The 27,173-nt window shown below is 39.0% G+C and overlaps 3 protein-coding genes across 3 annotated transcripts; 1 reads left to right on the forward strand and 2 right to left on the reverse strand.

Moving 5' to 3' along the window:
• Positions 1-276: 276 nt before the first annotated feature.
• On the reverse strand, positions 277-5,392 carry LOC110981562 (actin-related protein 2/3 complex subunit 5-C-like). The gene is made up of 4 exons (XM_087143646.1): positions 5,116-5,392; positions 4,138-4,209; positions 2,468-2,644; positions 277-1,893 (listed from the first exon to the last, which is right to left on the reverse strand). Exons 1-4 carry the CDS (start codon positions 5,251-5,253, stop codon positions 1,831-1,833), a joined length of 450 nt encoding a protein of 149 aa, XP_086999772.1. The 5' UTR covers positions 5,254-5,392; the 3' UTR covers positions 277-1,830.
• An 89-nt stretch (positions 5,393-5,481) lies between these two features.
• rpl35 (ribosomal protein L35) lies at positions 5,482-10,485 on the forward strand. The gene is made up of 3 exons (XM_022239199.2): positions 5,482-5,593; positions 8,832-8,968; positions 10,044-10,485. The coding sequence occupies exons 1-3, from the start codon at positions 5,498-5,500 to the stop codon at positions 10,273-10,275; spliced, it is 465 nt and encodes a 154-aa protein (XP_022094891.2). The 5' UTR covers positions 5,482-5,497; the 3' UTR covers positions 10,276-10,485.
• A 1,296-nt stretch (positions 10,486-11,781) lies between these two features.
• LOC110981588 (uncharacterized) lies at positions 11,782-27,081 on the reverse strand. Its single transcript, XM_022239249.2, has 7 exons — positions 26,726-27,081; positions 23,191-23,421; positions 22,431-22,603; positions 21,251-21,364; positions 19,396-19,659; positions 18,442-18,653; positions 11,782-17,408 (listed from the first exon to the last, which is right to left on the reverse strand). The coding sequence occupies exons 2-7, from the start codon at positions 23,412-23,414 to the stop codon at positions 17,076-17,078; spliced, it is 1,320 nt and encodes a 439-aa protein (XP_022094941.2). The 5' UTR covers positions 23,415-23,421; positions 26,726-27,081; the 3' UTR covers positions 11,782-17,075.
• Positions 27,082-27,173: the final 92 nt, after the last annotated feature.

Genomic DNA, 27,173 nt, shown 5'->3' on the forward strand with positions numbered 1-27,173 from the left:
TATTCTTCAGGTGAGCTGTGTTTCAATGCAGGAACCACAAGTCTCTTTTATCTTGTAATTCGTTCAAAAGGAGTGAGTGTTCCAAAAGTAACTGTTAATAGGAATTCCACTAATTCAAAGAATCCAAAAGATTGTTTGTCCAAAAGTAAAAACTTCTAAACAAACAGCACTGTTGTTTTAATTGTTCCAGGAAATGATAGACATGAAAATTATTTTAAGTACTTCATTCTGCACAGAGTAAGTCAATACATTCAGTCGGGATACGTGAAACCTGCGTGGAATTTCTTTGGTGAGTTTATTTCCCCCAGTTACCCTACATATTTATAAAAGTGTACATAAAAGATAGTAATGCCTAAGTGATAACCGAGTAAGATACATGCATTTTCAAATAACTTTGACTCTGTGACAAAATAATGCCACTACAAATACTTTCGAGATCAAACAGTATTTTAGCACAGTCATGTTAGCGCACTGCGCAGCTTCCATCGATAATTGCCAATCACAGGTACTCTTGATGTCTACTCAGGGCTGGATTAACTCTACATATAGGCTGTAACTTGCCAGTGTTAGGGCACCAGTCTTCTGTCAAGCGCAAGAGCCTTACATTTCATATTGATGCTAAGCTTTACTGTACTAGCTATTCTGACAAGTCTGAAAAAACTTCCCTAGACCAAGATGAAAGAGCATTAAACAAAAACTAAGTACATGTATGTTCAAAGGTACTAGAAGTTTTCATAGGCCTTTGACCCAGTGCATACTGATCCAATATGGTCACAATTATTCTTCAAAAACATATGACTGAGATGTCGAAGGTAGAGAAAAATTTCAACATAGTAAAGTGGTAAAGTTCACAAGAAAAGATGTTATTGTAGGTGTAAGCCTATATGTATTATACATGTACAGTATATGTACTATGTACTAAATGACTGTTACACTTTCTTTAGTTTGTGTAAAACCGTGTTAGAAATCAAGGGCGGGGTTCAGCTAGTTTTAAGTGAATGAAATACAGGAAACATGGTATAATGATAAAGAGACCTTTACCGTGTTTCACTCAAGTGATTCAAAACTTACATTGTAAACATGCAATAATGGAGTGACAACATCACAGTAAAGGCATTGCTAACCAGTTTGAAAGAAACGTGATCTACACATAAGCTTGTATAATGCAGGCAAAGATAATACAATCATTTGCAACCACTGAAAACAAAAGAAATTGATGCGCAGTACTTATAGATACTTTGCTCTTCATTCACCCATTAAAAATCACTACACTGTGACAAAAGTATTCAATATTCCATTTTAGAATTTTCCATTCTAAAAATCTGAAGTATTGACCCAGCTATTTGATGTTTTCCAAATACAGACAAAAAGATACAATTGTTTTCCATAGGAAAGTCCAAATGCAGTGTATTTTAACAGAAAAAAACTATGCTGACAAAAGAGGTTCTGCATTAACGTGTCCTGAGAGGGCAAGAGGTTTTTATCACTGGGATAGGCTCAAGGTTTGAGTAATTCTTAGGCGCATTCGTTGTAACTAAATTAAAACAACACAAACAGCCTCTGAGACACCATGGAGATGCCAGCAAAGCATAACTTCTATCACTGTTTGCAGTCCTGCCTTCACAGAATATGACATGCACTAAGGTAAATCTGTATCTGTAAATGAACACTAGAAAATGGCATAACATAATTGATCTAAATAAGTCTTACATTATTCACTAACCCAACTTCCTTTGTGGGATGGGGTACTCATGTCCTTAGCATGGTATGGTGCCTGTATGTATTTTCATTTGGTCGATATAGGGAGCATGCTTTTTTACCTACATATTTTCAAACAGTTTTCCGATCGGTCAAAACACGTACAATAGATCCAAGGCCTCCAACAGCATAAGCCTGCAAAAAACAACCAAGAGTGAAAAGGACTTGTACATGCATTTTTCACAATGCACACTAAAAGGTGACTTACATAGAGCTCCAGTTCACCCTCTTAGATGTTACATGTGCATGTCATATGATGTGGCTAAAAAGTTTATCCAATTTTTACATGAGCTTGAATATGTACCAAAGAAATAACTATGTATGTGTACTTCTCTGTAAATGTTATGGCAAACTGTAACAGTCTTAACTCCAACAAACTGAATCTTTTTTATGGAAAGAAAAATATTCATTGAAATGTTAACTAGATGGAAATTATTTCCACTTCCCTCTATCTTTCTTATTTTGAAAATTTCAACGCTCCTAAAAAATTTGTCATCAAAATTGCAGTTGTCCAGCCCACCTTCAAATGTAAGCGAAAACATTAAAAATATAGTACAACAAAATTGGCATTGTTGCATTACACTTGTTAAGGATAATGTGCATCTGGTATGAAATCATTTTCAAGAACTGAGAAATTTCAAGTAATTTGCAAAGACTGACCAGTGGAACGCTTGTTGGAAACAAATTGCAGGCAATAAAAATGACTTACTTTTTCATGCCACGTCAGCAAGATAGCACTACTGTTTTCAGTGGGCTCAGAGAAGCCCCTGTAGATGTACTTCATCAGAATGTCAATGACATCAAGATCCAAACTATTGACTGTTTTCTCAATGTCACTGGCTCTGAAGGCTGTTAGAACTCTCATAACAAGTTGAAAGGCTTTATCCTGCAAACGCAGATAAAACAATTTAATATTTGTATACAATTTGTTAAGATTGCAACACGAATACCATGAATTACCCTGTGTAATTACATATTATGGGACAGGTTCCTGGGATGAAATAAAAAAAAATACATGTACAATGTGTTCAATATTCAGAACTGTGTTTTGGCTAAGATATTCACTTTGAAAGAAAAAATAGTAAATAACAAGAAAAGAATTTCTAAGTTTAGTCATCTTAGGCCTTGCCAGTGGCAGAGCTAGGGTAGGATGGCCAGTGTTGTAATACCTGTGCTAGTACATGTACTTGTGCTCATGAAAATAAACTTGACGTTATGAAATATTTTCATGGACTAATGCAGAAGTACTTGTACTCACGGAAATGTACTTGACTACAACCATGATTGTAAATGACAGTCACTATATGAACATTTTCCATATTAATTGGCTGAATCGTAATGTTTCACTTTTTTACAGAATCATTCATTCATGAACACAGGGCTGCAGTCAAAACGTGGGCTTTCCTATGGGGACTGGATGGGATGCATACAAACTCACTGCCATAGGAAAGCATACGTGTAAATAAAGCGTGATATCATTACTTTAAAGATTAATTATACTGTGCTAAGGCAAGAAACACAAAACAAACTATACTGCTGTACTACTTGGCTCCTCAATCTCATGTTTATACTGTACTCCATGCACCGCACCTTCCAAGTTGATGCCAAAGATGGGAAACATGGAAAGGCATGCAAGAATGACTGTTTGACACCATGACATTCATGAAACTTTATGTGATCTGTCCTGAGTACAAGTAATACTTGCAAGACAATGCCAGTATCAAACTCTAAATGGAATCTGAAAGAAATGAATGTCTGAAGGCATGAGAGCATGTCTACAGCGTTATGTCTTTGCTTTCAAAAACTTTGCAGAAATCCCTCCCTTTTAATTTATACAATGTCATGTACTCATGTGCATATGTACATGTACTCTCGAATATGTAACTAGTTTTATTTGTAGTCATGCTTGTACCTGTACAAATGAAAATGTAATTGACTACACCACTGGAGAAGGCATGGAGACACTTCTATACATGTACGTACATGTATCCATCTTTAATTAAAAGACAAACATTTGCCAGGGATGTACATGTACAATGAACGTGTATGTACATGTAGGGTTTGACATGTATACATGTATTTCATGCATATTTTATAGCATAACACTTTACCTTCACATACATGTACATGTACTTTGACCAAAAGCACCCTTGTTCTCACTTTTGTCCACTCTTAAACCAACTCCACGAATTTGAATGCGGTTCTACCATTTATTAAAGGTTTCCTCAAACAAGAAATAAAATGTGACTGGCTACCATTTACTTTTACGCATAAAATGAACATGTGTAAGGTCCTGCCATGACATGTATGCACATGTACATGTTGGTCAAAGTGGATGTCTGTAACAAGGGTGCGACACTGTTTTCCCATTGCTCATACCTTCACAGCAGGGTTCTTTGAGCCTATCGGTGGATTTCTTAACACTGCTTTCAGTGCCTCTTGATTGTTTTTTGTGCTGTCACTATTCAATTAAGGATAAAATAGAAACTTGTTTTGCAAAATTTAAATGTATTTCCATAGTTACAAAAGGTGGGTCCATGTCACTTCACCATGAAACTGCACCCAACCCTTGAGATGTGGGTAAACAAACTTTTGGCTAATGTACATAACCTAAATCTCAAAAAGTAAAGCACCCACATGTACAAATCTACATGTAAGTGATATCATAATCCTTAGAGAGCCGAGTTCTTTTGGTCCCTCTTACAGCTGGCTGGGTGGGGGCAGATTCCACCCCCTATAATAAACTTGGCTGTGCCGTGCCGTGCTCGATTTGTTGGAAACTTGGCAGGCATGTGCAGACACTCCTTATTACAAATGTGAAGTCTGAAGTCAATCACACAAATTTTTTGTTGTCATTTAAAGTTCAAGGTTAAACACATGCCAGCCCCATGCACTGAGTATCACAAGTAGAAAAAATAGACAGATTTTGCTGACCTGTCTCAGAAAAAGTGGGGCTGCGCAAGAAAGGTACGGCCAATTTTCACAAAAAAGGTGTCAAAATGACAATAAAAAGTTACTATAAATACTCCTAAAGGCTCAGCTCCTGAAAAAAAATGCACTGTGGACATATCAGAGAAAAAGTTGAGGGACCGATTTATGCCCTCCCGCACGTCCCCCGGCATGCACGGCCCGTTTCGAGTTAAACTCCTTGTGGTCATATTATTAGTATTCACTTCAGGAAACTTGAAACTGTCATGATTACGATCATGACGGTGGTCTCATATACAGAGTTCTTTTCCCCAACTATTACTGCTTACAGGCCTACTTGTACAAATTCACAGGTTAAAAGCCCAATACATCGGTAGTTCAGTACATGTAAACCCCAACTACAGTGGTGAACATTATAAAGCAAGGATATTGGTTCAGGAAACTCTGCACTTCTCCTTCGTCTGGTCCTTTCCCTTCCTCGTCTGTTTGTTCATCTTGATAGTTATTTTCGTCGTACTCATCAACATCCACCTTTCGAAACTGTGTTCGTCCAGTATTTTTGGCCATTTCGTGCAACACTTGCCAAATAGAAAACTAAATAGGCGATATTTTGGTGGACACTCCCCACAAAAAGTACTCGTAGTCGTACCGTATACACGTACCGGTGCACGATACGCTCACAACTTCCTCCTTTTGACACGTCTGATTGCGGTCGCCAAAATGTGAGTACGTTCGTTCGAATAAACACCCGATCCCAGACTGTTTTTTTTTTTTAATCCACATTGGTCATTGGTCTCCACCCTTCCCGTCAATGCACATGAAATTCAGTCACGCGAAGTCTGGATTCAAGACGCTCAGTTCATTGACCTGCCTCGGTCTTTTTTCCTTACAGACTAAATTCACCATGGTGAGCAATTTTGAACGTGTGAAAAATCCCTCAACATCGTTTACAGTTGAACGATTAAAATAGTGTTAAAAATGTATGCGTTTGATTAAAGATCAAGGAACCTTTTTACATGTATTTTGTCTTTTTGAAGTTTAGATATAATGTATATAAATTGCATTTTATCTTGAAGACTTCGTACACTCCAGTGCGCTGTCATGTCTCTCATTAGTGATGTGTGCGAGGTCGTTATCGTGGGGACTCTGGTTTTACTCCCTGCATCAAGTAACAAAAATCCTTACATAGAGAACGAATTCCGCATAAGGACGCCACTAATTTTTCCTTACAGTGTCCTATCAGGTATCTAAAAGCAATAAAATGTTTTAATTTAAGTAGTCTGACATGTCTGAGTAACAGTCTGATAAGGAGCCTGGGCTAATGAATTTTTTTGTCTTTAGGCTAGCCTACTTTAGTACTTAGGCCTAGGCTTACTTTTGAAGTGATCTAGGAGAGGATGTCACAAGAAATATTTGATATAGGTTTGGATTCCATGGAACGCTGCAAAGCAAAGAAAATCAAATTGAAGCGGGATTTTGTGAGACTTTTTAACCATGTTTACATGTGTAATGCAGAGCAAACTGATTATTTTGTCATGTTTGTACACAAAAAGGAGTGTGGATATTAACTGAAAAGCTTGAAATTCATATTTTTGTAAATATATATTCGTTCTTGATTTCAATGAATTGAATTGCTCGCTTCACTTGAAATTTCAAAGCTTTTGAAATTTGGACATTTCCAAATATTAAGCAGCGCCCGCCATCATTTGTAGTGTTGGGCAATACGTCCAAGGCTCATCCATATACTTCTGCTTCCATTAATTCATTTCACTTAAAAGTAGCTTGTTTAGCATTTTACCCCAACTCAAAATCCTCTGAATTCACCTCCAAAACAGTCCTTAAACTGCCTAATGCGCCTGTCCTAGGATTAATTGAGAATCAGGGATTCCAGTAATGTCAGGTAAGGTTTACTCACATGTGGGAAGAAAAGAGAAATTTCCCCTTCAAATCGGAAACGCTCTTGTCACTGAGCTCTAAGTTACCGTCTTCTTCATTCAGCGGTTCAAATGGTATGCTAATTACCTGGAAATGATGACATGACGCACCAGCTGTGCACTGAGCTCGGGAACCATTCACAAAAAACATGCAGGGTTGGTACACGTATTCCCATGACTGTTTCCTAAGAAGTGCAACATTCACTGTACATACTATGACTCATTGTGGTTATACATGAAGCTAGCTACTAAACATTGCACTGCTCAGGAAACAGATTTTCGCTTAATCCTAGGCCAAGCACATCAGACAGTTTAAGGACCATTTTGGAGGTGAATTTGGAGGATTTTGATTCGGGACACGACACCGAATGAGCTATTTTGAGTGAAATGAGTTAATGGAAGCAAAAGGTATATGGACGAGCCTTGGACTCAACTATTGCCTGACCATGTCCAAGTGTCCAAGTTGATTTGTAGAGTCCAAGTTACTCTGTGATTGAGGTAGGTCTAGCATGTCTCTTCACTTCAGCCTTTAGGCCATGAGTAGCCCCAAACTGGGGCAAGTTTACTGCTAGTATTGGACTAGGCCCTACTCCCGTACCCTTGGCCCCACGATGGCCTACCCAAAAAGTGGAGACTCTGTGAAAACGCTTCCACGAGCCCCATTTTATACGGCTTTTACCAATGACCAGATCGAGTAAAAAATACTCGATCTGGTCATTGATCTGTCAACGTGCGTGATTTTTAGTTTCGTTCTGCTGTGAAATTTTGGTTTCTATTTTTGTCAACTCAACACAGCCATTCGTTCTCGATCATTTGACGGGTGATAAATATACCATAGTCCAGTAATCAAGCCACATTATGGGGCCAAGATGGACTACATGGATGCATTTCAGCTTTGGTTCCCCTTGCTTGGACGTGTATGCACTTTGTAATCAGTGTACGGTACATCAATCTGTCCAAATCATGAAGAAAGCCTCATTCATAGGTCTTAATAGTTTGTGGATGGAATTCGGCGATGTCATGCTGTTAGAAAACACTTTAGACATCCAGTCATTCCTGACAGGATGTCTAAATTTGAGGGAGCTCTGGAAAAGCACCTGTGTAAATGTAATGGTCATTGAAATCCTGATGGCAGTGTTTTGTATGAGAAACCGTGCTTCAGTGACTGTGTAATGTACAGTGGTCATTAACCCTCCTATGCTAAGATGCAACCTGCACCAAATTGTCCTTTCAGTGAATTGACAAGACACATGTATGTCTGTGTACTATAGAGGGAAAAGTGGAAGGAATTTTTGACTGGCTGTGAAAAGGAGTGTTAAACATAAAAATTGCCACAAGGATAAGAAAGCCCTGACGCTTCTGAATTAATTGAATAACACTCACTGAACTGTGCAAAATTAGCAGTCAATTTTGCTTTGACACTGGCACTCTTAGATTTGCTAAAAAAAACAAGAATTTCACTTTTTCTAGGGAAGTCCTCTCATACAATGACCCATGGACTTCAGTTGTCAAGGACATGAAGGCTTCAAAGGCCCAAGGCAATCAGGAAGCAGAAAAAGGGGTGGCTGCTTAAGGGATTTTGGTAGGAAAAGGTTTTCAGTACTTAAGTGCTATTTGCCGCAGGGGGAACAGGTTTAAAATGTGGGGCTAACTTGTTAGTGTTTATGTTGCACAATCACCTGATTGCTCTGTGTAATCAGTAGATCCTGCATGAAAGTTCTACCTTAGGCCGAAAAAAGTCTGTGGTTTCTGGTCAGGGTGCCTGTCACCGTAGGCCTGTGCGTTGGCAAAACATAAGTTTTTTATTTGATAAAACACGTCCAAAGGCTGTTTGATCAGAGTCTGTCATTTTATCGAAATTCTGAACTGTTCCACAAAAGCTTGCACAATTTGTACAGAGCACTAAATGTACATACTCAAACATTTTCTGGGCACTAGTGTTTTTAAATGTTACCTTGAATTTTATGACACTGAAATAATTGTGCACTTTATTTCAACAGCAATCATTACTGTGTATTGAGGGACATGTAAAAGTGTCAGCAAACCAAATAAATGTGAGGCCCATCAACATAATGTTTTGGTACGCTGAATGAGAAAAGTCTGAATTGCCAATGGGTGTCATGTTAGAGACACCTCTTGGTAATGTCCATGCAGGATTTTAGCTAACCTTGCTTGGCTAATGTGAAATATGACTCTGTTTTTTTTGAACAGACTAAGATCAAGGCTCATGAGCTTCGAGGCAAGAAGAAGGAAGAGCTTGAGGAGCAGCTCAAACAGCTCAAGCAAGAACTGTCCCAACTCAGGGTGGCTAAGGTCACTGGGGGACAAGCTTCCAAGCTCTGCAAAATGTAAGACGTCATGGGATCACCACGTCCCAAGCTCTCCAAAAATATACTGGTAGCAAGGCAGTCGGTGCAGGTCATGCTTCTGCAGAGTATTTACATGAACAAATTTTGCATGTGTGTAGTTGGAAACACAAGGGTTTTGATCGGTTTAGTAAATGGTTAACACAAAACTATTGTCTGTTTTGCAAGAGGGAAGGATATATGTATGATACACACAACTTCATGTATACACTTCTTGTTTTTTTGGATTTTTGCCCTGCCCGACGTGTATTTTTAACACTGTACGCTCAGTGTATGCCCCCCCCCCCGAGGGCTTGTGAAAAACCACAAGCATACTTGGGTGGGACTCAAACCCACGACCTCCTGCTTACGAGTGCAGACATCTTAATCGCTCGACCACTGAGCTTGCCAGTGTTGGCTGGATGGTTCGAATCAGATGTAGTTGCGGGTACCACGAACCGAGGGCTTGTGAAAAACCACAAGCATACTTGGGTGGGACTCAAACCCACGACCTCCTGCTTATGAGTGCAGACATCTTAATCGCTCGACCACTGAGCTTGCCAGTGTTGGCTGGATGGTTCGAATCAGATGTAGTTGCGGGTACCACGAACAAGTATTTCAAAGGTGGATTTGCGCCGGGGAGATGTAAATTAATTTTGGATTTTTTGCCCTGCCCGACGTGTATTTTTAACACTGCTTGTGGTTTTTCCACAAGTCTACGGGGGCATACACTGAATGTACAGTGTTAAAAATACTCGTAAGGCAGGGCAAAAATCCAAAATTAATGTACTTTTTGAGTTGGGTTCTGTTAATGGTTAAGTCCATGGTATGGAATATCTAATTGAATTAATGTTGGGTGCTTTGTGTGGTTTTGCAGGGGGACACTCTGATTTAGTATTGATTTGTTTTCTTGACTGAGTAAACCCACATAATCCGGACGGATCTCTTGTTTAACTTTAAAATGGCAGTGACTTTATTTAAAATTCAGGACACTGAAGTTCACCAAATTTGGTATTGTATTTTAATACCTTCTTAGGCATGAATAAGATAAATGACAGATGTTTTTTTCTAAATGCAGCCGAGTCGTTCGAAAAGGCATCGCTCGGGTGTTGACAGTCATCCATGAGACACAGAAGGAGAACCTGCGTAAGTTCTACAAGGGCAGCAAGTACAAGCCCCTGGATCTACGCCGAAAGCTGACAAGAGCAAAGCGCCGTGCTCTGTCCAAGAGAGACCTGCAGAGGAAGAACAAGAAACAACAACGCAAGGAGCGCCTGTACCCTAAGCGCATGTATGCTGTGCGGGAATGAGTGGCAACTAGATGACCACTTCAAGAACTGAACAGATCATCGGACTGATGAAACTACTGTCTGAAAGGATTGAAACAACAGTGGCAAACAGAAAAAAAACATAAACTTCACCCATCAAAATTTTCATAAGCATGTAAAACTGTGTTGCAGAAGTGATGCATAATGATGTCAAGGGTTGAAAAGGGAAATAAAATATTCCAGTGAAACAAATGACTTTGGTTTGCAGGGACTTTCTGTTAGGTTGTATTGTCACCAGTTTCTTTAAATGTCCATTATATTCTTTGATGTTCTTTCTATTTGTAACTACAGTACATGTATTTGTTATTTTTTGGCAATTATCCAATTTCCCTCTTGTGGAGAAAACCTCTCAAGTTGCTTCACAATTTCAGACGATGTGAAATAGGATTTGTAGAAGTTCTGAATCCAGGGAACAGACTGTGGCATCTATAGCTAATTGTATGGTTCTCACTTTTTTTAACTTTGAGGGAGGCTTGGACGGGAGAATAGGGGGTACGAACTTGCTTGTCCCTGGAAACTCAATTTTTTTTTCATTTCATATAACATGGGCAAATATGTAACAACCTTATCAAGACGGGCTGTTCGTACACAAAAGTTTTTGCTGCCCATGTGTAAAAGTTCCATGAAATGAAGCAGCGTTACCGTACAAACAGGCATTTGCTGACTGAAAGTGGCCCCTGTTCCTTTTCCCAGAAAATAATACAGTTGAATCTCATTAATAGGGTTAATCAGACTGGGCAAATTACCTTGTTATAACAGGAACCTTTTATTATCAGGAATGAAAACAAAAAGGATTGGGACCTAAAATTGTCCTTGTTATAAGCACAATGTATTGACAGTGCTCTTATTAATGAGGTTTGACTGTACACAGGCATGAAAATTAAGTGCGTTTTTCAGATTTTTGGGGAAGAAAATTTGTTGTCTTCTCGATAATGTGAAATTGATTTGATTCTTGAGGTGTATTTTGGAGAAAGGGTCAGCTTCTTGCAGCTTTTTGCTTTGCCGTAGTGCTACTCCCTGGCAGTATACATGAAGGAGCTCTGCATACATCGGTCTTAGCTTGTCGGTTCCATAGCTATGGGGGTTGGCTCGGTCCAGCACAAAAGCACAAGGTGGTGACATCCCATGAGCCCCTTCCATTGAAGTAGCGCATGCTGGGCCAACTCTGGGTTCCACCCTGCATCTTGTGTCTGCTGAGCAGCTCTGTTGGATCAATTCTGCGAGTTCCTGTCCATGATCAGCTCCATTGGTTCTGCTAACCTGACCTGTGAGTGAAGCATCTCTGTGCCAATGACCTACTTGCAGAGCAACTTAGCATCTTTGCACTATTGTCTTGTGTGAGAAGTCCCATCGGTTCCACTGATTGTACGTGGAGCAGCTCTGTTGGCTTTGCTTTGTCTCATGTGGAGAGGAGCCCCATAGGGTCCGCTCTCTGGGAATATGGGAATATCTTGAGTCCTTCATACACCAACATAAGAATTCTCACTCTTTTCTCTGGTTTTGGGGTGTCAAGCCATTTATTCTGGGTACTTTCACCAATATTACCATCAATGCACAACTGTCTTATAGAATGCAAAATGCCACCACGAAGGCATCCTCAGACAACAGGTCTCCCTGGCTGACCAGTAAAGGCCCTAGCACTGTGGATCCTTCACTTGTCATACAGCAAAATTAAAATCCTAAAACTCATATATGCACATGATTGTAGTCCCTTGAAAAGCTTTCAAGTTGAACTGATCATTGGAACAGTGGCCAGTATGGCTAGCACATGTGAAGCAGGAAGCTGGTCATGGGTCAGAGAAAAAAAAAGGAGTGATTAGAATTGATTTCAAATCAATCCAAGAAAAAAATGTCAAATCAAAGCCAAGAATAATATCAAACAACTGGAGTTCAAAGAGCAGCAGTGGATTTGCTAGGGCAATAGGTACATACATGTACATAATCTCCATAATTCAGCTTCGAACTGTCAAGAAAACTACACCAGATTCATCAGTAGTTCTGGTTGTGGTGGTGTGATTGCTGCCAAACAGAAAAGTACAGCTTAAGTCCCAGGTAAGAAAACAGTTCCCACCAAGAAGATATCAAAGCCAAGCACATCAACCTCATAATCTAAGCTAACAAGTAAAACAGCCTTAAAAACCAAAACAAGGCATGAAAGTAACCACAAAGGCTGCAGAATATAATGCAATACTATCACTAGTATCAGATGACTGAAACAAACACTACTGCTCATTTTTTTAACGAACATCACTGTTCTTCAATATTAACTTGGAACTTCAAAAAGATGAACCAATGGTATAGGCATTACATGAGAAATGGAATGATTTTCTCAGAGATATGATTATCAGTGTTGTATCCGAGACCTTGATATCCGAGACCAAGACCGAAACCGAGACCAAGGCATACGAGACCAAGACCGAAACCTACTCCTTCAAGACCAGGACTTCGAGACCGAGACTTTTGTCATTTGGGGAGTTCAGTTCCACCACGAGAATGCTCGGAGTAAAAAATAATACATCAATGAGGGCGGCAAACAAATCTAATGATTTGATGATGTCATAATATGGATCTTGTTCTTTTGAATTTCTTAACCTAGCAGCTGTAATAGGGGTTTTATAGCAGAAGAACAGAGAAAAACGTGTTATAAATGTCATTCTCAGCAAATGATTGTGGCCTGAAATTTATCAGGACCTTACTCGGGTTCAAATTGGAACAGTTCAGTTTAATCATTCGATCCAGTGTTGATCAACATTGTTGCTGTAAAAGCAATTTACTGTCACTGTGCAACCTCTTTAATTCACAGTTAATTGCGAGCAAGCACTGTGCTCATGCATGCAGGCGCGTTTGCCCCGAAATTATGAAACAGTTTTTAATTACAGAACCGTCATCAAAACAAGCTTCTAATTGGATGCTGCCAATGACTATTATTGCAAAGGAAGACTTTAACTCCTGCTGTTGACACCAGTAGCAATCTTTCTTTAAGTTTTTACATAACATAGGCCTATTGTTTTAAATATAACTACATTTCACAAATAGTGAAATTATGAAATACCATGTAATTGATCTTTAAACCTTTGTAAACTTGTCTAGTAAATCACATTAGGTTTCCCTGCCAATTTTGGAATGAATGAATTAATGAATAAACAAATGAATTACATGAATGAATAAATGAATTACTAATAGCAGCATCCGTTTTTGAGTGAAATGGAACAAACATAGAAATCCCTGTTTCTATTTGACAAATGAAAAGTATATTTCAGCGAGGGTGCATTCAGTCGTATAAATTCAGCATTTGATTTCTCGATATTGCACTAATTTAGAATACTGACATTCATTTTTGTACCTCTGCAATCCTGCATTCATCTTAATTTGAACTCAATCTATTTCGCAAAATATGCAGGCAATTACTTGCGAAGTGTTATTTAAAGTTTGCTGGTCAAAAATTTGAATTTGTTTGTGTGCTAACGGAAGTTATATTCTTAGAAATGTAATTGAATGGTTAAATGTTTGAATATTCATGACTGAACTAGACCATTCATGCTGTCTTTAAAATTACCGACTATTGTATGAATCCTATACATACACCGATGCTGAGGTAACCTTTTCTTCTTATGCTACGGTTTTGCCACAATCACATAAAAGTTCACACATGGCCTTCTTGCAATGAATGAATGAACACAGATTTCTGGTGAATAACATTGCACATTGGTTACAATTGGTAATGAATACATCAAAATAAAAAACCATCACTTATTTGTAACCTCTCAAATAAAATGTAAGGCACATTTATTTACCTGAAGGATGCAAAACGAAGTTGAACGCTCGTATTGCGAAAATAAAACCAGGTTGTAAGTCGTTTTCAAAATTCACACCAAATTGAATTTTTATTTTACAAACTAAACAGCGCATTTTTATAAATTGGCTGGGAAAACCTATCTATACTAGAAGAGCTTATGAAGGTTTAATGTTGCTAATACAACGGTATATGTACTTTTAAAAACAGCTTTTAAATGAAAAAAAAATTGTGAAGTTTCAAACTACAGTTTTGTAATCCCTAAGGCTGGCAGGTCTGTATATATACAATAAAATGCTACGTGGGCTTTGACCCTGGTCTAAGGGCACCACATATCAAACTCAGCAGCGGTTGACCATATGGTCAAAGTTAAGCTGTGAATGGCAAAAGCAACTAAGGCTCATGGTGAGAAAGAAGCAGACAAAGATTACCAGACAGGGACCACAGTAGCCATGTATATATCAGCCAGTTGTGATGGTTACATTACCAGGTAACCAACAATAAAAACATAAATATTTTGTGGACAATCACAGACAGACAGAATGGACAGACACTGGTATTACCAAGGATGAGATTGACCAATGATAAAAACAGATGAAAAAGACTAAAGAAGCTGAAATGTGAAAATCTACTTTTGTACACAGCCAGTGAGGAAAAAAAAGCTGACATCCAAACAAAAAAAGCCGAAATCAGCTGAAAAGCTGAGAAATCTCAACCCTGCATTACATAGGCTCACATCTACTTTGCATTTTGCCCCAAAAGCTGACTGATTTACTGCCTTATAACTGTAATTTTGTTTTGCATTTTAACTGTTCAATGTACATTTCAGAATGTTATTCGATAATTCAATATCCAATTCAATATCAATTTGTACACATGTTATATATATATGCATAGAACAATCCTTAGTTGTTTAATAATTGATGCATTTTAAAGGTGTACACCTCTACTTTCTAACTAACTCTGGTTACTTGGTATGCATACCAACACAGCATCCCCACATCTTTACAATTATTAATTAAAACCACTTGCTGCCCGATGGATTTTTCTTGAGCAAGACAAGATGCCGGGTCATTTTCAAGATTTTCCGTTTTCAAAATTCTTTAAAAATTCATCATTTCATTTAACCACTTCGTGCCGGGGCATTTTGCAATGTTGAGGATGCTGGGCCGGCATGACTATCATTTTTTCCGTTTTCAAAATCCTTCAACAATTCATCATTCCACTTAACAGTCGTTTATAGCCACACAGAGTAATCTTCAGGCACTACTCTAAGTTGACAGGTGACCTTCATTGACGCCCGAATATTTCAGCCAGGCCTGCAGCCTTGTAAACAGAGCCCAGATAGTGCGGTGTTATACAACTGTCTTTTGTTCACGAACCTGGCTCAGTGCACTGCTGACCTCTTTTCAATAGGGGCCAGATTAGCATGCAGCGGTGCTGTGTGGCTCATCGCTGCGGTGGTGGAGAGCTTTTGTCCCCGTCGGTAATCCGCTTGCTCTAAATACCCCAAACCCTGGTATACAGTTTCAAAATAACGCTGGATTATCACCACTTTTGAGAGTGAAAAATGCCGGTAATGCCCAGCAGCCTGGTCTTTTGTTCGGAGTACGGTCTTTTGTTACAGGGCCCTGTTTCCTTTGTCCGAGTTCGGAGACCCCGGCCACACATATAAACCATAAGGCTCCGATTTCGGAGTCCCCAGCTGGTAGTGGTTAATAGCTGTTTATACCAAAATGAAGGACTCTTTGGGCACTACTCTAAAGCTGACAGGTAAAATTCATTGACTCCTGAATATTTCAGCTAGGCCTGCAGCCTTGGAAAAAGAGCCCAGATTGTGCGGTGTTACACAAGAATCTTTTGTTCCCGAAACCGGCACAGTGCACGGCTGACCTCTTTTCACTAGGGGCCAGATTAGCGTGCAGTGGTGCTGTGCGGCTCATCGCTGCGGTGATGGAGTGCTTTTGTCCCCTGTGGTAATCCGCTCGCTCTAAATGCCTCAAACCATGGTATACTGTTTCAAAACAAGGCTGGATTATCTCCACTATTGAGAACGAAAAAATGTAGGTAATGCCCAGCAGCTGAGTCTTTTGTGCTGCGCACTGTCTTTTGTTATAAGGCCCAACTCTTTTGTCCCATAGAGGGATTTCACATTAGCGCCATCTGCGCATATCTGCATCGAAACCGAGGCTCTCTGTGTTGAACTAAGTCGCGCCCGCCCGCGGAGTCCACACAGTACATAAAGTATCTGGATCGTAAGTGTGACGCCACTCTAGGTTAAACCACGCCCACTGCACAAGATACACAACCATCGCAGGTACGTTAGTTCGCAGTCAATTGTCATTACTTTTTCTTTTGATTTTACGTGTCGAGTCATCCTGAAAGACTTTTCCTCAAAAATTTGCAGCCTGAAAAGTCTGAATTTAACATATCTTTATGTATTTTGTGTTTTAACTCCTTACTTTCAATCGTCTGATCGTATTAAGAATTGAAGCTGACACATACAGCCTCGTTTTAAAACGCGGAAGTGCGCAGATCGACGCTAATCCCTCTATTCCGGGCTCCCCGGCTCTGCATATAAAGCTTATATACCCGAAAACGGGTCGCCCGGCAGGTAGTGGTTAACATGACTTGAGAGGCAACACCACAGCCTCAAATAATTCAATACAGGCTTTGTGCTGTAGCCATCTTGCAGAGCATTTCTTTTGTTCCATAGGGAAACCTCCCTTGTGCCAACCCTGTGGAACAAAAGCTTTTGCCTGCAAGATGACAGTTATGCAAACCCTCTATATCTTCAGAGTTTTGGCTCCAAAATTTGTAAAGCATACTGCATTTGTAAACAACTGATGGAAGAAGCGTAATATTTCAGACTGCACGTACTACCAGATTTCAATCTCAATTTGCATACATGCATAAATGCAATTTTCAAAGAGTAGTCTTGAGCATATAAAGCAATTAATGTATCTAAATAATATATACCTGTGCTGTCCTACTGATCTTTCTGTATGACTTGCAGCACAGCGTCCTTGAGTTTATAATAATCATCCTTACAATTATAAACATGACTTGAGAGGCGACACCACAGCCTTCCGTTGAAGAAGGAAAATGCCCCCATTACTCCACTGCAGTAGAATACATCAGCCATCAATTTACCACAAGTTTCAGGACACCCAGGGTAGGCATCAGTCTCGGGTACAGCCACAACAGCCATGAATGGTGCCCTCATTTGAGCTGGGATAGCCATCTGTTCTGTTTTCCAAGCCTTTGCAATCATATCTGCAGCCCATCCAATCAAGCTGGAGTTATAATCTGCAATGGCCTCCTGTGGTGATTGAAGAGCACAATCAATTCTTCAAATGTGAATACATTGTTTAGACATATGCATAGAGTGTAAAAGAATAAATCAACACATTCAGTAAAAGACTGCCTTGGCGCACCAAGTGAAATGAAAAACATGAAATTAAAACTTCTTAAATTATGCTGATCTTGTTAGGAGCTGCATTAAATGTAAAATATCTGTCAGCGTAATTACCATGCATATATTTATCCCTGGACCTGAATGCGCAAACCAGCACACTACAGACTGGATCTATGGAATCTGTACAGATTAAGCATTAAACATACATGAAAGGTGGTGTCCCTCTACTGACTTAGATTTCTGATACATCTTACATGTACATAGTATGCTATTCAAGAATTCAGCTTAGTTTGCATTTAAATATTTATATCTAAGATTTTCCTGGTTGAATGATTTGTAGGGTTCGAAGTTAACATGAATGTATTTCCACAGGTAATTGCTTTAATAACGATTTTCCATTCACCCACACACCCTGTGCTCTCGTTCTACTCTTAGCTTCTATGGTCCCCGTCTGTGGAACACCACTGATAAGGAAATCAGAACAATGCTATCCATTGGCCGCTTCAAGTCCTCCTACAAAAGAGCTCTCCTCTCACAATATGTGAGATATGTTACATGCTTCCCATCTTTAGACAATGTCTTCCTTTACTTCACTCTTTATCTCGCCTTTACTTCTGTATCTATTCCTGTTACTGCTCATTTTCATGATCTTCAACTCTTTACTTATGTTTTGGATGTTCAGTCTAGTCTTCACTGTTTATCACATTTTTTCTTGTCTGTTTTCAGTGTTTTTGTCTAATTAATTTTCTAATTAAGTATGATTTATATTCAAGATCAGATAACCAAATATTTTGATAAATAAGACATGCATCCACTTCATAAAGCTTATGCCATAGACAGTGTGGTGAAATTTCTATCTCAATTTAGCTCACATTGTTACATGTATACCATAGCATGGCCACAAACACGAAAAGATGATCCTTCAAATTGCACTTACTAGTCCACCTAGGTCTTGATGGAACTTGATGGCTGAAGGAGCTAGGTAGTATGGAAGATTATCACGGGTTCCAATGAAACAGAATCTCTCCATTAAGGTTGATGCCGATGCATGGTGTGAGGTTATAACATGTTGGAAGCTATCCTGATGGCTTGGATGAACCCACAACAAGGCGCAGCTTCTTGGGCAGAACAACCACTTGTGTAGATTGCCTAAAAAAGATTACGTATTTTTGAGATACAGGGACCATGATATTAAGACCTTTGTTATTCAATCCCTAAAAAAGCGCCTCTTATGTGACACACAAAAACTTATGTGCTCATGCATCTGGGCATGCAGTGTACAGAGTCACTAAGGGACTGTCATGTGGTTGTAGTACACCTACATAGGTATACATGTACCATCCATGTACAAAAAATATGGTAGAAAAAGTAACACAAAAACTATGTTTTATTTCACAGAAATCTACAAGATTTTTACGAGGTATAGTGAACAAACTTATCATGGATTATTTCAGTTGAATAGTCTTCGGTATTTGAAGTTGATGAACTTGGCCTCAGAAACTAGTTTGTCAAGTTTCAGCACCTCAAGGGGCTAAAATTGACCACGCAACCTCAAACTGTGTTATATTTGTATGGCACACCCTTTTACAGTAGTCCAGTTCAACACAAATGGTCCACCTCCACAGACTTCATGAACTTAGTACGGGGACAAAGCAAATGGAGGATTATTCTGCTTGTATGTTCACCAGCAGTGACTCAAGGTACATGGCGATTAACCAGTCATCAGCCACCTCCCAGTATGCAGACTACTGTGCATGTTTACAAGATCTCTGGCAACAGTTATTTAGTGCATGTAAATATGCTTTTAATAGGAAGAGAAATGATTAATCAGTTGTATGCTGTGATTGAGTGTGGCTAAGAGGTCACATATGAAGGTAACTGGCTAACATACCTACGTAGAAGTCTACAGGCAGCTGTTCCAGATTAAGAGGCACCTGGCCAGGTGTGTGGGCACCATCAACAATAACCAGTACTTCCTTCTTATGACATAATGTTGCTAGTCTCTCCAAGGGCAACAGAATTGCGCTGGGGCTGGTGATGTGGTCTATGACAGCCACTTTGATGTTGTGCTGCTCGAGTGCATCTGAGTATAACTTGATGAAGTCCTCTTCAGATTTGATTGGAATAGGAATCTTGATAGTCACTGCTTCTGAGCCTATGAAGTGAACACAGACAATTGCATTATATTTCTAATTTCAATGCTGATGCTAAGAGCAAATCTGCTATTGGTGAACTGTGTAATATGTACACCATTCAGCCACAATCCATGTTGGCACACAGCAAATTGAGGACAGGGATGTAAGTTTAATTTTGCCCCATGTACCAAACTTTCATGTGACATCAGCCAACACTTCAAACATTTAGGAGTATCAAACTCAGAAAATATGGTTAACACGGATATTTGCCAATCCCTCAAGAATGTTCCAGTGAAACTTCCTGATTGAAAATGCATGTTCGCAATACTCTACTGAATTAAATAGTTTGAAAGGTGCCATTTCTCAGAATAAAGCATTGCTGGAGGGCAAACAATACAGGACAATCTTGAAACTGAAATTTTCAAATCTGAAAAACAGTACGTTACTTCCCTGGATTTTCAGCTGTACATACATGTATATTTCTTAAAGTGTAGCTGAAATGTGTTTTCTTAGACACAATTTTCAACTTGGTATTCTCCTTTGATATTTGAAAACTCTTTTACATTCCTATTAGGTTACATGCATTAAAAAGTGCACATTTTACAAACAATAAAAATTATCCATACTTTCCCGGACAACTGCTCTAGTCATCTAGGAAAGTGATATAGTTCAGTGCATTATCTTTTATATTCAAATTGTGCACCAAGAATTTACTGACTGAATACATTTAGGAGAAAGGGATTGAGGCTTGCTTGTTGCTTTGTACACAAACAATGAATCAGCAAAGGGAAAGCTGAGTCCAGCATAATCTACAACAATGGAGGATATTTTGTCAGTGCACAAACCTATGCAACTTTGAAGCTTCTTCCTGGAATAACATCACATTTCGCTCATGAATATGTTGCTACTAATTAGCATAAAAACCCAAAATGCAGTAAAATGCCCTTTGAAATAGTGAAACAAAAGTTGAAAATAAGATTACCCAAGACACAAAGGTGCGTTTGAAAGTTTGTATTAGAACAAATTGATTGCAGCTACCCTTCAGAGAATGGTATCCAAAGTAAAATGGGCTTTTTAAAATTGATGACAAGTAACATGCTCCTGTGCATAACTTTAAATACAGATCTATGATCAAATTTGAAAGACCACAAAGATACCACATTCCAAATGTTAAATAAAATCAGACCTTTGGTGCATTTGTTAGTGAGAGGAAGATTAAATAGTGTGATTTCCCATAAGCCACCGTGTTTCTTGTTTAATAAAAGGTAAACACTGCATTCACCCTGTACTCCTGAAGCTGAGCAAGATGGCTTGTAAACAAGTACATGTATGTATGACTAGTTCTAACTCTGAAGGCAAGTTGAAGCTGTTTCTCTAAGGTAACATTCTTATATGACATCATACCATCACATCTTTCTCAAGCTGACACAATGCAGCGAAAGTTTACTTTATTACAAGTTTGGAATACTGTCTTGAGTGATTCAATGGAACAGAAATACCAAGTGGGATAAAATGATAATTTATGTACTCAGGAAAGCAAGGACCCTTCAAAAGCCCACAAATCCCTACAAATACTAGTAAATGTAGTACTGTACCCGACCAGTATTGTACCTGTCTGTTCACAGACAACTTGAACTGTTTTAATGACTGCTCCATAGCTGTGTGAAGTCAGAAGAATCTTGTCCCCTTTCTTCAGTGGCAAATTCTTCAATACACTGTTGATGCCTGGTTGATTGAAAACAAAAGAATTCGTTTTCAACTCATGGGTATGCATTTTAACGTCACAAATGCAAGATCAGAAAATAAAAACATCACTCGTGGCACAGGCCCCCATTTCACGGCTTATAACTACTGACTTAAATATTTCGATTGCACTAGAGTTTACAAGTTGGCAATCAGATGATGAAGATTTATTCAGGCAAAACTAAATGTTTTTCTTGCAAGTGATAAGAATTTTGTGAGATGGCAGAATGCATGTTCTACTCTACTCAGCTTTGCTTCATGGAAAAAGAGCGCTCAGCCTCACACCTCATGACATTATTCTTAGACTGCTGCACCTGAAACCATTCATTATTTGGGTACCATCACATCACAAATGCCATGAAATGTTTTGTTGCCTTGATGTGAAACAAATCATATTGGTTGTCCAATTTATTCATATTTTAAAAAGAGGGGGAGTGGTTTGTATATCGAACATCTTTCTTGTAAAGCTGAGTGGATGAATCTGAGAATGTTCATCTGTCTAGGGTATGGTGAAAACTACACAGAGAGCCTGAAACATCACGTTCATAGCCCCTGGTGGTTTCCAAAGGGCTACATGTTGCTGAGAAAGAACACCTCTCGGTGCATTGTATTTTGCAAACAAAATGGAAAAATCACAGTCTGAGGAGATACATGTACCTGTGCAACTGAACATTTGTTTCGGCCTAAGTACTGTAATCATAGATACAGCCTGATTTTTCTAGTTTGACTGTGAGTGCAGATCGAGTGCAGATTGAGCGACAGTTTGCTTCTAAATGTAATTCACGATGAGCCATTTCAGTATTCCAACACCGCATGGCTGAAATAAAGTGTGTCCAGAGGGTATTTATGGATGGCAAAGCACGCACGAGTCTGACCTATCAGTGTGGCCATCATGCTGACTTTCATGTTTGCTTTGTTTCAAATGACAATATTGCTATACCTTACTGGCTCACTCTGAAGTTGACAAAGTCTGAATTATTTTCAGTTGATGTTCCAGAATTTAAGCAATCTCGATTTAAAATTACGGTCGGCATGTACATGTACTTACCCACTGTAGTATTCTCAACAAGCACCAGATTCTCAAATTTGGCACCAACAAAGTCGGCTACAGCCATCACAGCCTGCCCATAGAGATTCAAACCTCCTTCAGATGGAAAATGCTTGGGGTCATACTGCCTCCTATACCACAATTCAGCATTTCTCTCTCTCTCTTCCATCAATCTAAAGTAAATTAGGTCAAGTAATTTATCCATAATTAAAGGCATGCTCTGACAAGTATAACAAGTGGCTGGAAGGCAAACTACTAAAAGGTTTGTTCTCCTGTTCCACACTCAGGCGTTATACAAGTACAGTACATGTACCTTTCATGGTCACCTTTAAAACGTGTCATTTACAAACAATACTTGAAAACCTATGGAATTAGTTTAGCATGCAGGTCAACTAAAAGTTATTCCTGCCTTGGCCTAACTTTCGGGTTAAATCATTCTGAATTGTCCAAGGTTTGCCACTTTGAAGGAATCTGAAGTTGCAAGCAATATCACATATGTACATGTACCTCTTCAACTTTCACAGAACATCAAGGCATCAAGCCAGTCAATGTATACCTGAAAGTGGCTGTATTTACCATAGTGATGATAAAAATATTTACAAATGTTCGTAATGTGTGCATGCATAACATACATGTACATGTAATAACTACCCCATATGTTGTTTGCCTTGATCATGTAGTGACTAACTTACAGCGGAATTTACATGAAACATCGGGAGATGATGCAAATTTCTAATGCATGACGATGATTATTACGTACCTTTGCTGCTGTTGTAGAAGTTGACGAGGCACAGCTGCAAATGAGCCATTGTTGCACAGATAAATATTTTCATCAACGCAAAATGCTGTCTGCTTCAGTTCAAGGCCAAAAGCCTTGACTGCTGTTTGCTGCTTTCTGCGATAGTACTGACGAATTGCCCAGACAAGTCCTACCGCTGAAACAATGCTAACAGCGATTGAAGATGCAACCTGAACAGACTTCATGCTGTATCTGTTCAAAATTGAAGGAAAAGCTGTCTCAGTATCTCAGTAATGAATTGCATGTACATTTCAAAACATTTGTAGAGGGGTCATTCCATGAGGTTGGGGCACAATTTGCGACGGTGTCCAAATTTTTTACATGGGTTCCGTAAAAATGAACAGCAATTTCCCTGCGTGTGGATTCCAAATTGACATTGTTATACATCTTGCAAGGCTGAATACAAAGGTGTGTGTTATTTTTAGAGAGTAAACGATCTACTCTATACATGTAGGTCATGATAGATGGTAAAAGTTATCCATGTAATAAGGACACCATCGCAAATTGTGCCCCAACCTCATGGAATGACCCAGAGATAAAGGCATGAGTAGTGTACATAAACACATATATAGGTTCATTCCAATATTTGTAGCTATCCATAAATTAATGAATGAAATGATTGTAAGTTACACTTGATTTAAAGATACTTATGGGAGTAAGCTCCCTGTGCAATTGGTCATTCAGGAATGCTGTCATGCTCACAAAACAAAAAAGACAGCGGAAGGTCATTTCCAATGTGTAAAGATACACTTTTGAAAATTGCTGTCATGACCCAATGCAAATATAATGAAGTTGCTGTAGTTTGCTGAGTCAGTATGCAACATTGTGTGGTTGCAATCAGCTGATGAAGAGGGCATGTCTCGGCCGCTTCAGGTGCAAATGAAAAATATGACCCTGGAACTTTTGTTTTGAAATCGAGATCCTAAATATTGTTTTTCTCGGAATGGATAAGATTCACAGAGTTCATAAGACCAGGATGTAAAGTACTGTACCCTTCTTTAGATTTTGGGCACTTCTGTTGCCTCAAATAAACACAACGCAGGAATGACATTGACTGTACCTTTAACATGTTGACTGCCAACTACAAGTATACTCGTAAGTCATAGGTGTACCAAATTCCACCACGAATACACTCATAGAAAATGAAAGGCTTTTATAAGTAAATAGGCCTATGTACCAATGATGTCACACTTTGTTTACATATGCACTTTTCTGTGGAGTCAGTGGGGGCCAAGGTCCACTGAGCACCACAAAAAACACATACAGTGTACGTAAACAAAGTGTGGCATCATCTGTACCGAGGTCTGTCGAATACACGGGCATCACCGAAGAGTACAAGTACACTGCTGGCAGTGTGGCAGGTGTACATCATTAAATGCTCATGTTGAAACAAGCACCTGAAAAATAACTGTGAAATATACGCGTATGCGTACAATGCTTAGCAAATGGGAATGCCCCTTTGAAATTGTGCACAGCAGTCAACATGCTAAAAAAAGTGGGTATTTGTGTTGTAGTTTAAGTATCCTTTTTAACTGTATAAAAAGCAGTGGCCGATGTAGGAAACTGCAAGTCAGTTATGGTGGAGTACCCTAAATTGGTGTGAATAACAATTGGCATATCCAACTTTCGTGACAGGTTTTTTCCCTTTTTGAAGTCGAGCTAACAGAGGCTAAGTACATGTACAGTCCTGTATCACTACCAACATGACCAAGCTTAGTCACTACATACACACATTAACCCTCATTTTCTTTTTTTTATCATTTAATCTTGTAAAACTGGTCAGTACTGCACTGACCTTATTTGGGGAGGGGAGTTCAAATTGTAATTTGTGAGAAAATGTGACTTTCCAGCTCCCGATATACTGGCCATGCAAATTTGTATCCACCAATTATGTATCATTTGTTAAAACTATGAGAAAGGAAGAGAGTTTCCCCGTCATAATTTCCCTCAACACTCAAAGCCCTGCCATAACCCTCAACACTAAAAAACCCCCAAACCCTGCTGTATCCTTCAACACTCAAAACTCTGCCGTATCAACCTGACAGAAGTAGTACAGTTATTGAGCATGATGTTAAGTCATGATCTACCAAGGTGAATCCCAAATTTAAAATGTCTCCCTTAAGAACAGGGCCTCCTCAAATGAAGTCCCCAATTCCATCTCCATATAACCACCAGTGAATACAATAAAGACAACTCTATCCTACTTGGGTTTGTTTTATGCCTAATTTTTCATTTTCTTTTAGCAAAGACTAGACTCGTTTGTTGACTTGGCATAGGTATAGGATGGGTTACTCTATTATTACAGTAATTCTCACATTTCCCGATCAAAATAAAGAGTGCTTGATCACCTTCCTGAATTATCCTATCCTTGTTTAACTCTTACTTTTTGACTTGATTCATAAATTTTGTTTGTGGTTCAATTTATTTTCCTCTGCGTCAGCTCAGAAAATCTGTGTGCACATCTTAAACAAGTGGAAGTGGAGTCTCTATTATCACGATATCAAGAAATGGTTTCTATGATGGTCTTTAAAGTACTTTGTTTATGAATAAAAATAAAAAGAATGATTTTGTTTTCAGAGGAAACAAAAAAGTCTCATTTTGTAGTACTGCTCCATTTTACTCGTAATTGACTCCATTTTTCCAGTCTCATTAAAGATGCCAAATGCCAACAGAACCAGATGAGAACAATGTAACTGCAGCACCTTACACCTTTTAATCCAGACAGAAATTACTTTTTTTAACTAGAACTTGAAGAGCCCATCCCCTCCTTCCTCCATGAATAGCCCAATCTTAAATGTTGCAACAATTTCGACATTCATCTTATTACTTAAATTTGCATTTTGTCGAAGGAATCACAAAATGGGTATTGCAAATTTCATTTTTTGGTGGATTCATTCTTTTAAGTTTTATCGATGTTCTTTCCGAGTTTCAATTCTCCAAGAGTTATAACCATCACATTAGACCTTAAAACTATTTTATTCAAAATTTATGTTACAAATTCTAAATTTCCGTTGCAAATTCTTCAAATTGTATTAGAAAAGCAAACAATTGCAGCAATAATGCCGACGCTGAATGCCCCCGCGCCGAGGGTAGAAGTACGATTGATACATGTACAATTGTAGTGGAGATTTGCGCACTTCACGCACACAAAAAGTTTTTCAGCGCAGAAGTCCTGATTCTGAATAGGCATTTTCACAGTTAAAATGTGCCTTTAGACACCTTCGGTCATTTTGAAATTGACATTCATGGGAACTCGGCAACGGATATCCATATCCAAGGGCAGGGTGACGTATTGTAGAAATACATGTACATGTAAGCCTGTACTGGTCTGGGGTACTACATGTAGCTATACACTGTACTGCCGGCTAGGCTGCCGCCAGTGCCACAACAGTCTGACTGTTCGAGCTCAGCTTCCATGGTCGAAAGGACATGAACTTGAAGGAGTGGTCATTATAACACTAAAACACTATTTTGCCTCATTTTCAACGCTTCTTACCAATTTTTACACACCGAGCAAGCTGAATTCAAGTTGGCCTTGATCCTCAGACTAGACGAAGATATGGGAAAATCTGACAATTTTCATTCCGCGGATCGTCCAACTCCAAACCCTACATGTATCCGACTGTTGACCATATAGCCTACTAGTACAGTACGTACGTGTACATTATTTATTACAAGCCTTATCGTGATTTTGCACAATGGTAGAAAGGCATTGTGGGAAAGAAAAAGGGGCAGTAAAGTTTGATATTTGCACTTTTCTTCTTCCCACGTTGCCTGTATTGTTAAAAAATCACTCATGAGGGATATTTGTGATAAGGCTTATGCGGGCACCGTTCGTTACGTTTACGTGTACCTACACTTACTGTACATTACTCTTTTCGCCGTATATTATGCGTGTGCGTGTGGAGCTGGGTACAGTCCACTAATTCAAGCCCCATTGAACA

The sequence above is a fragment of the Acanthaster planci genome, linkage group LG11 (assembly GCF_054643075.1).
Source record: "Acanthaster planci isolate LZ-2023a linkage group LG11, COTS_SCS, whole genome shotgun sequence".
Lineage (NCBI taxonomy): Eukaryota > Metazoa > Echinodermata > Asteroidea > Valvatida > Acanthasteridae > Acanthaster > Acanthaster planci.

Bases quoted from the DNA above. Each gene is read 5' to 3' on its own strand.
- LOC110981562 (XM_087143646.1), bottom strand. From the start codon at position 5,253: ATGGCCAAAAATACTGGACGAACACAGTTTCGAAAGGTGGATGTTGAT. The intron at 4,210-5,115 runs TATCCTTGCTTT...AGTGACAGCACA, and splicing joins TGCAGAGTTTCCTGAACCAA to AAAAACAATCAAGAGGCACT. The intron at 2,645-4,137 runs GTATGAGCAATG...CTGCGTTTGCAG, and splicing joins CAAAGAACCCTGCTGTGAAG to GATAAAGCCTTTCAACTTGT.
- rpl35 (XM_022239199.2), top strand. From the start codon at position 5,498: ATGCACATGAAATTCAGTCACGCGAAGTCTGGATTCAAGACGCTCAGT. The intron at 5,594-8,831 runs GTGAGCAATTTT...TTTTTTGAACAG, and splicing joins TACAGACTAAATTCACCATG to ACTAAGATCAAGGCTCATGA. The intron at 8,969-10,043 runs GTAAGACGTCAT...TTCTAAATGCAG, and splicing joins GCTTCCAAGCTCTGCAAAAT to CCGAGTCGTTCGAAAAGGCA.
- LOC110981588 (XM_022239249.2), bottom strand. From the start codon at position 23,414: ATGAAGTCTGTTCAGGTTGCATCTTCAATCGCTGTTAGCATTGTTTCA. The intron at 21,365-22,430 runs GTAAGTACATGT...TCAATCAACCAG, and splicing joins TGTTGAGAATACTACAGTGG to GCATCAACAGTGTATTGAAG. The intron at 17,409-18,441 runs GTAAGTGCAATT...CAATCACCACAG, and splicing joins ATCAAGACCTAGGTGGACTA to GAGGCCATTGCAGATTATAA.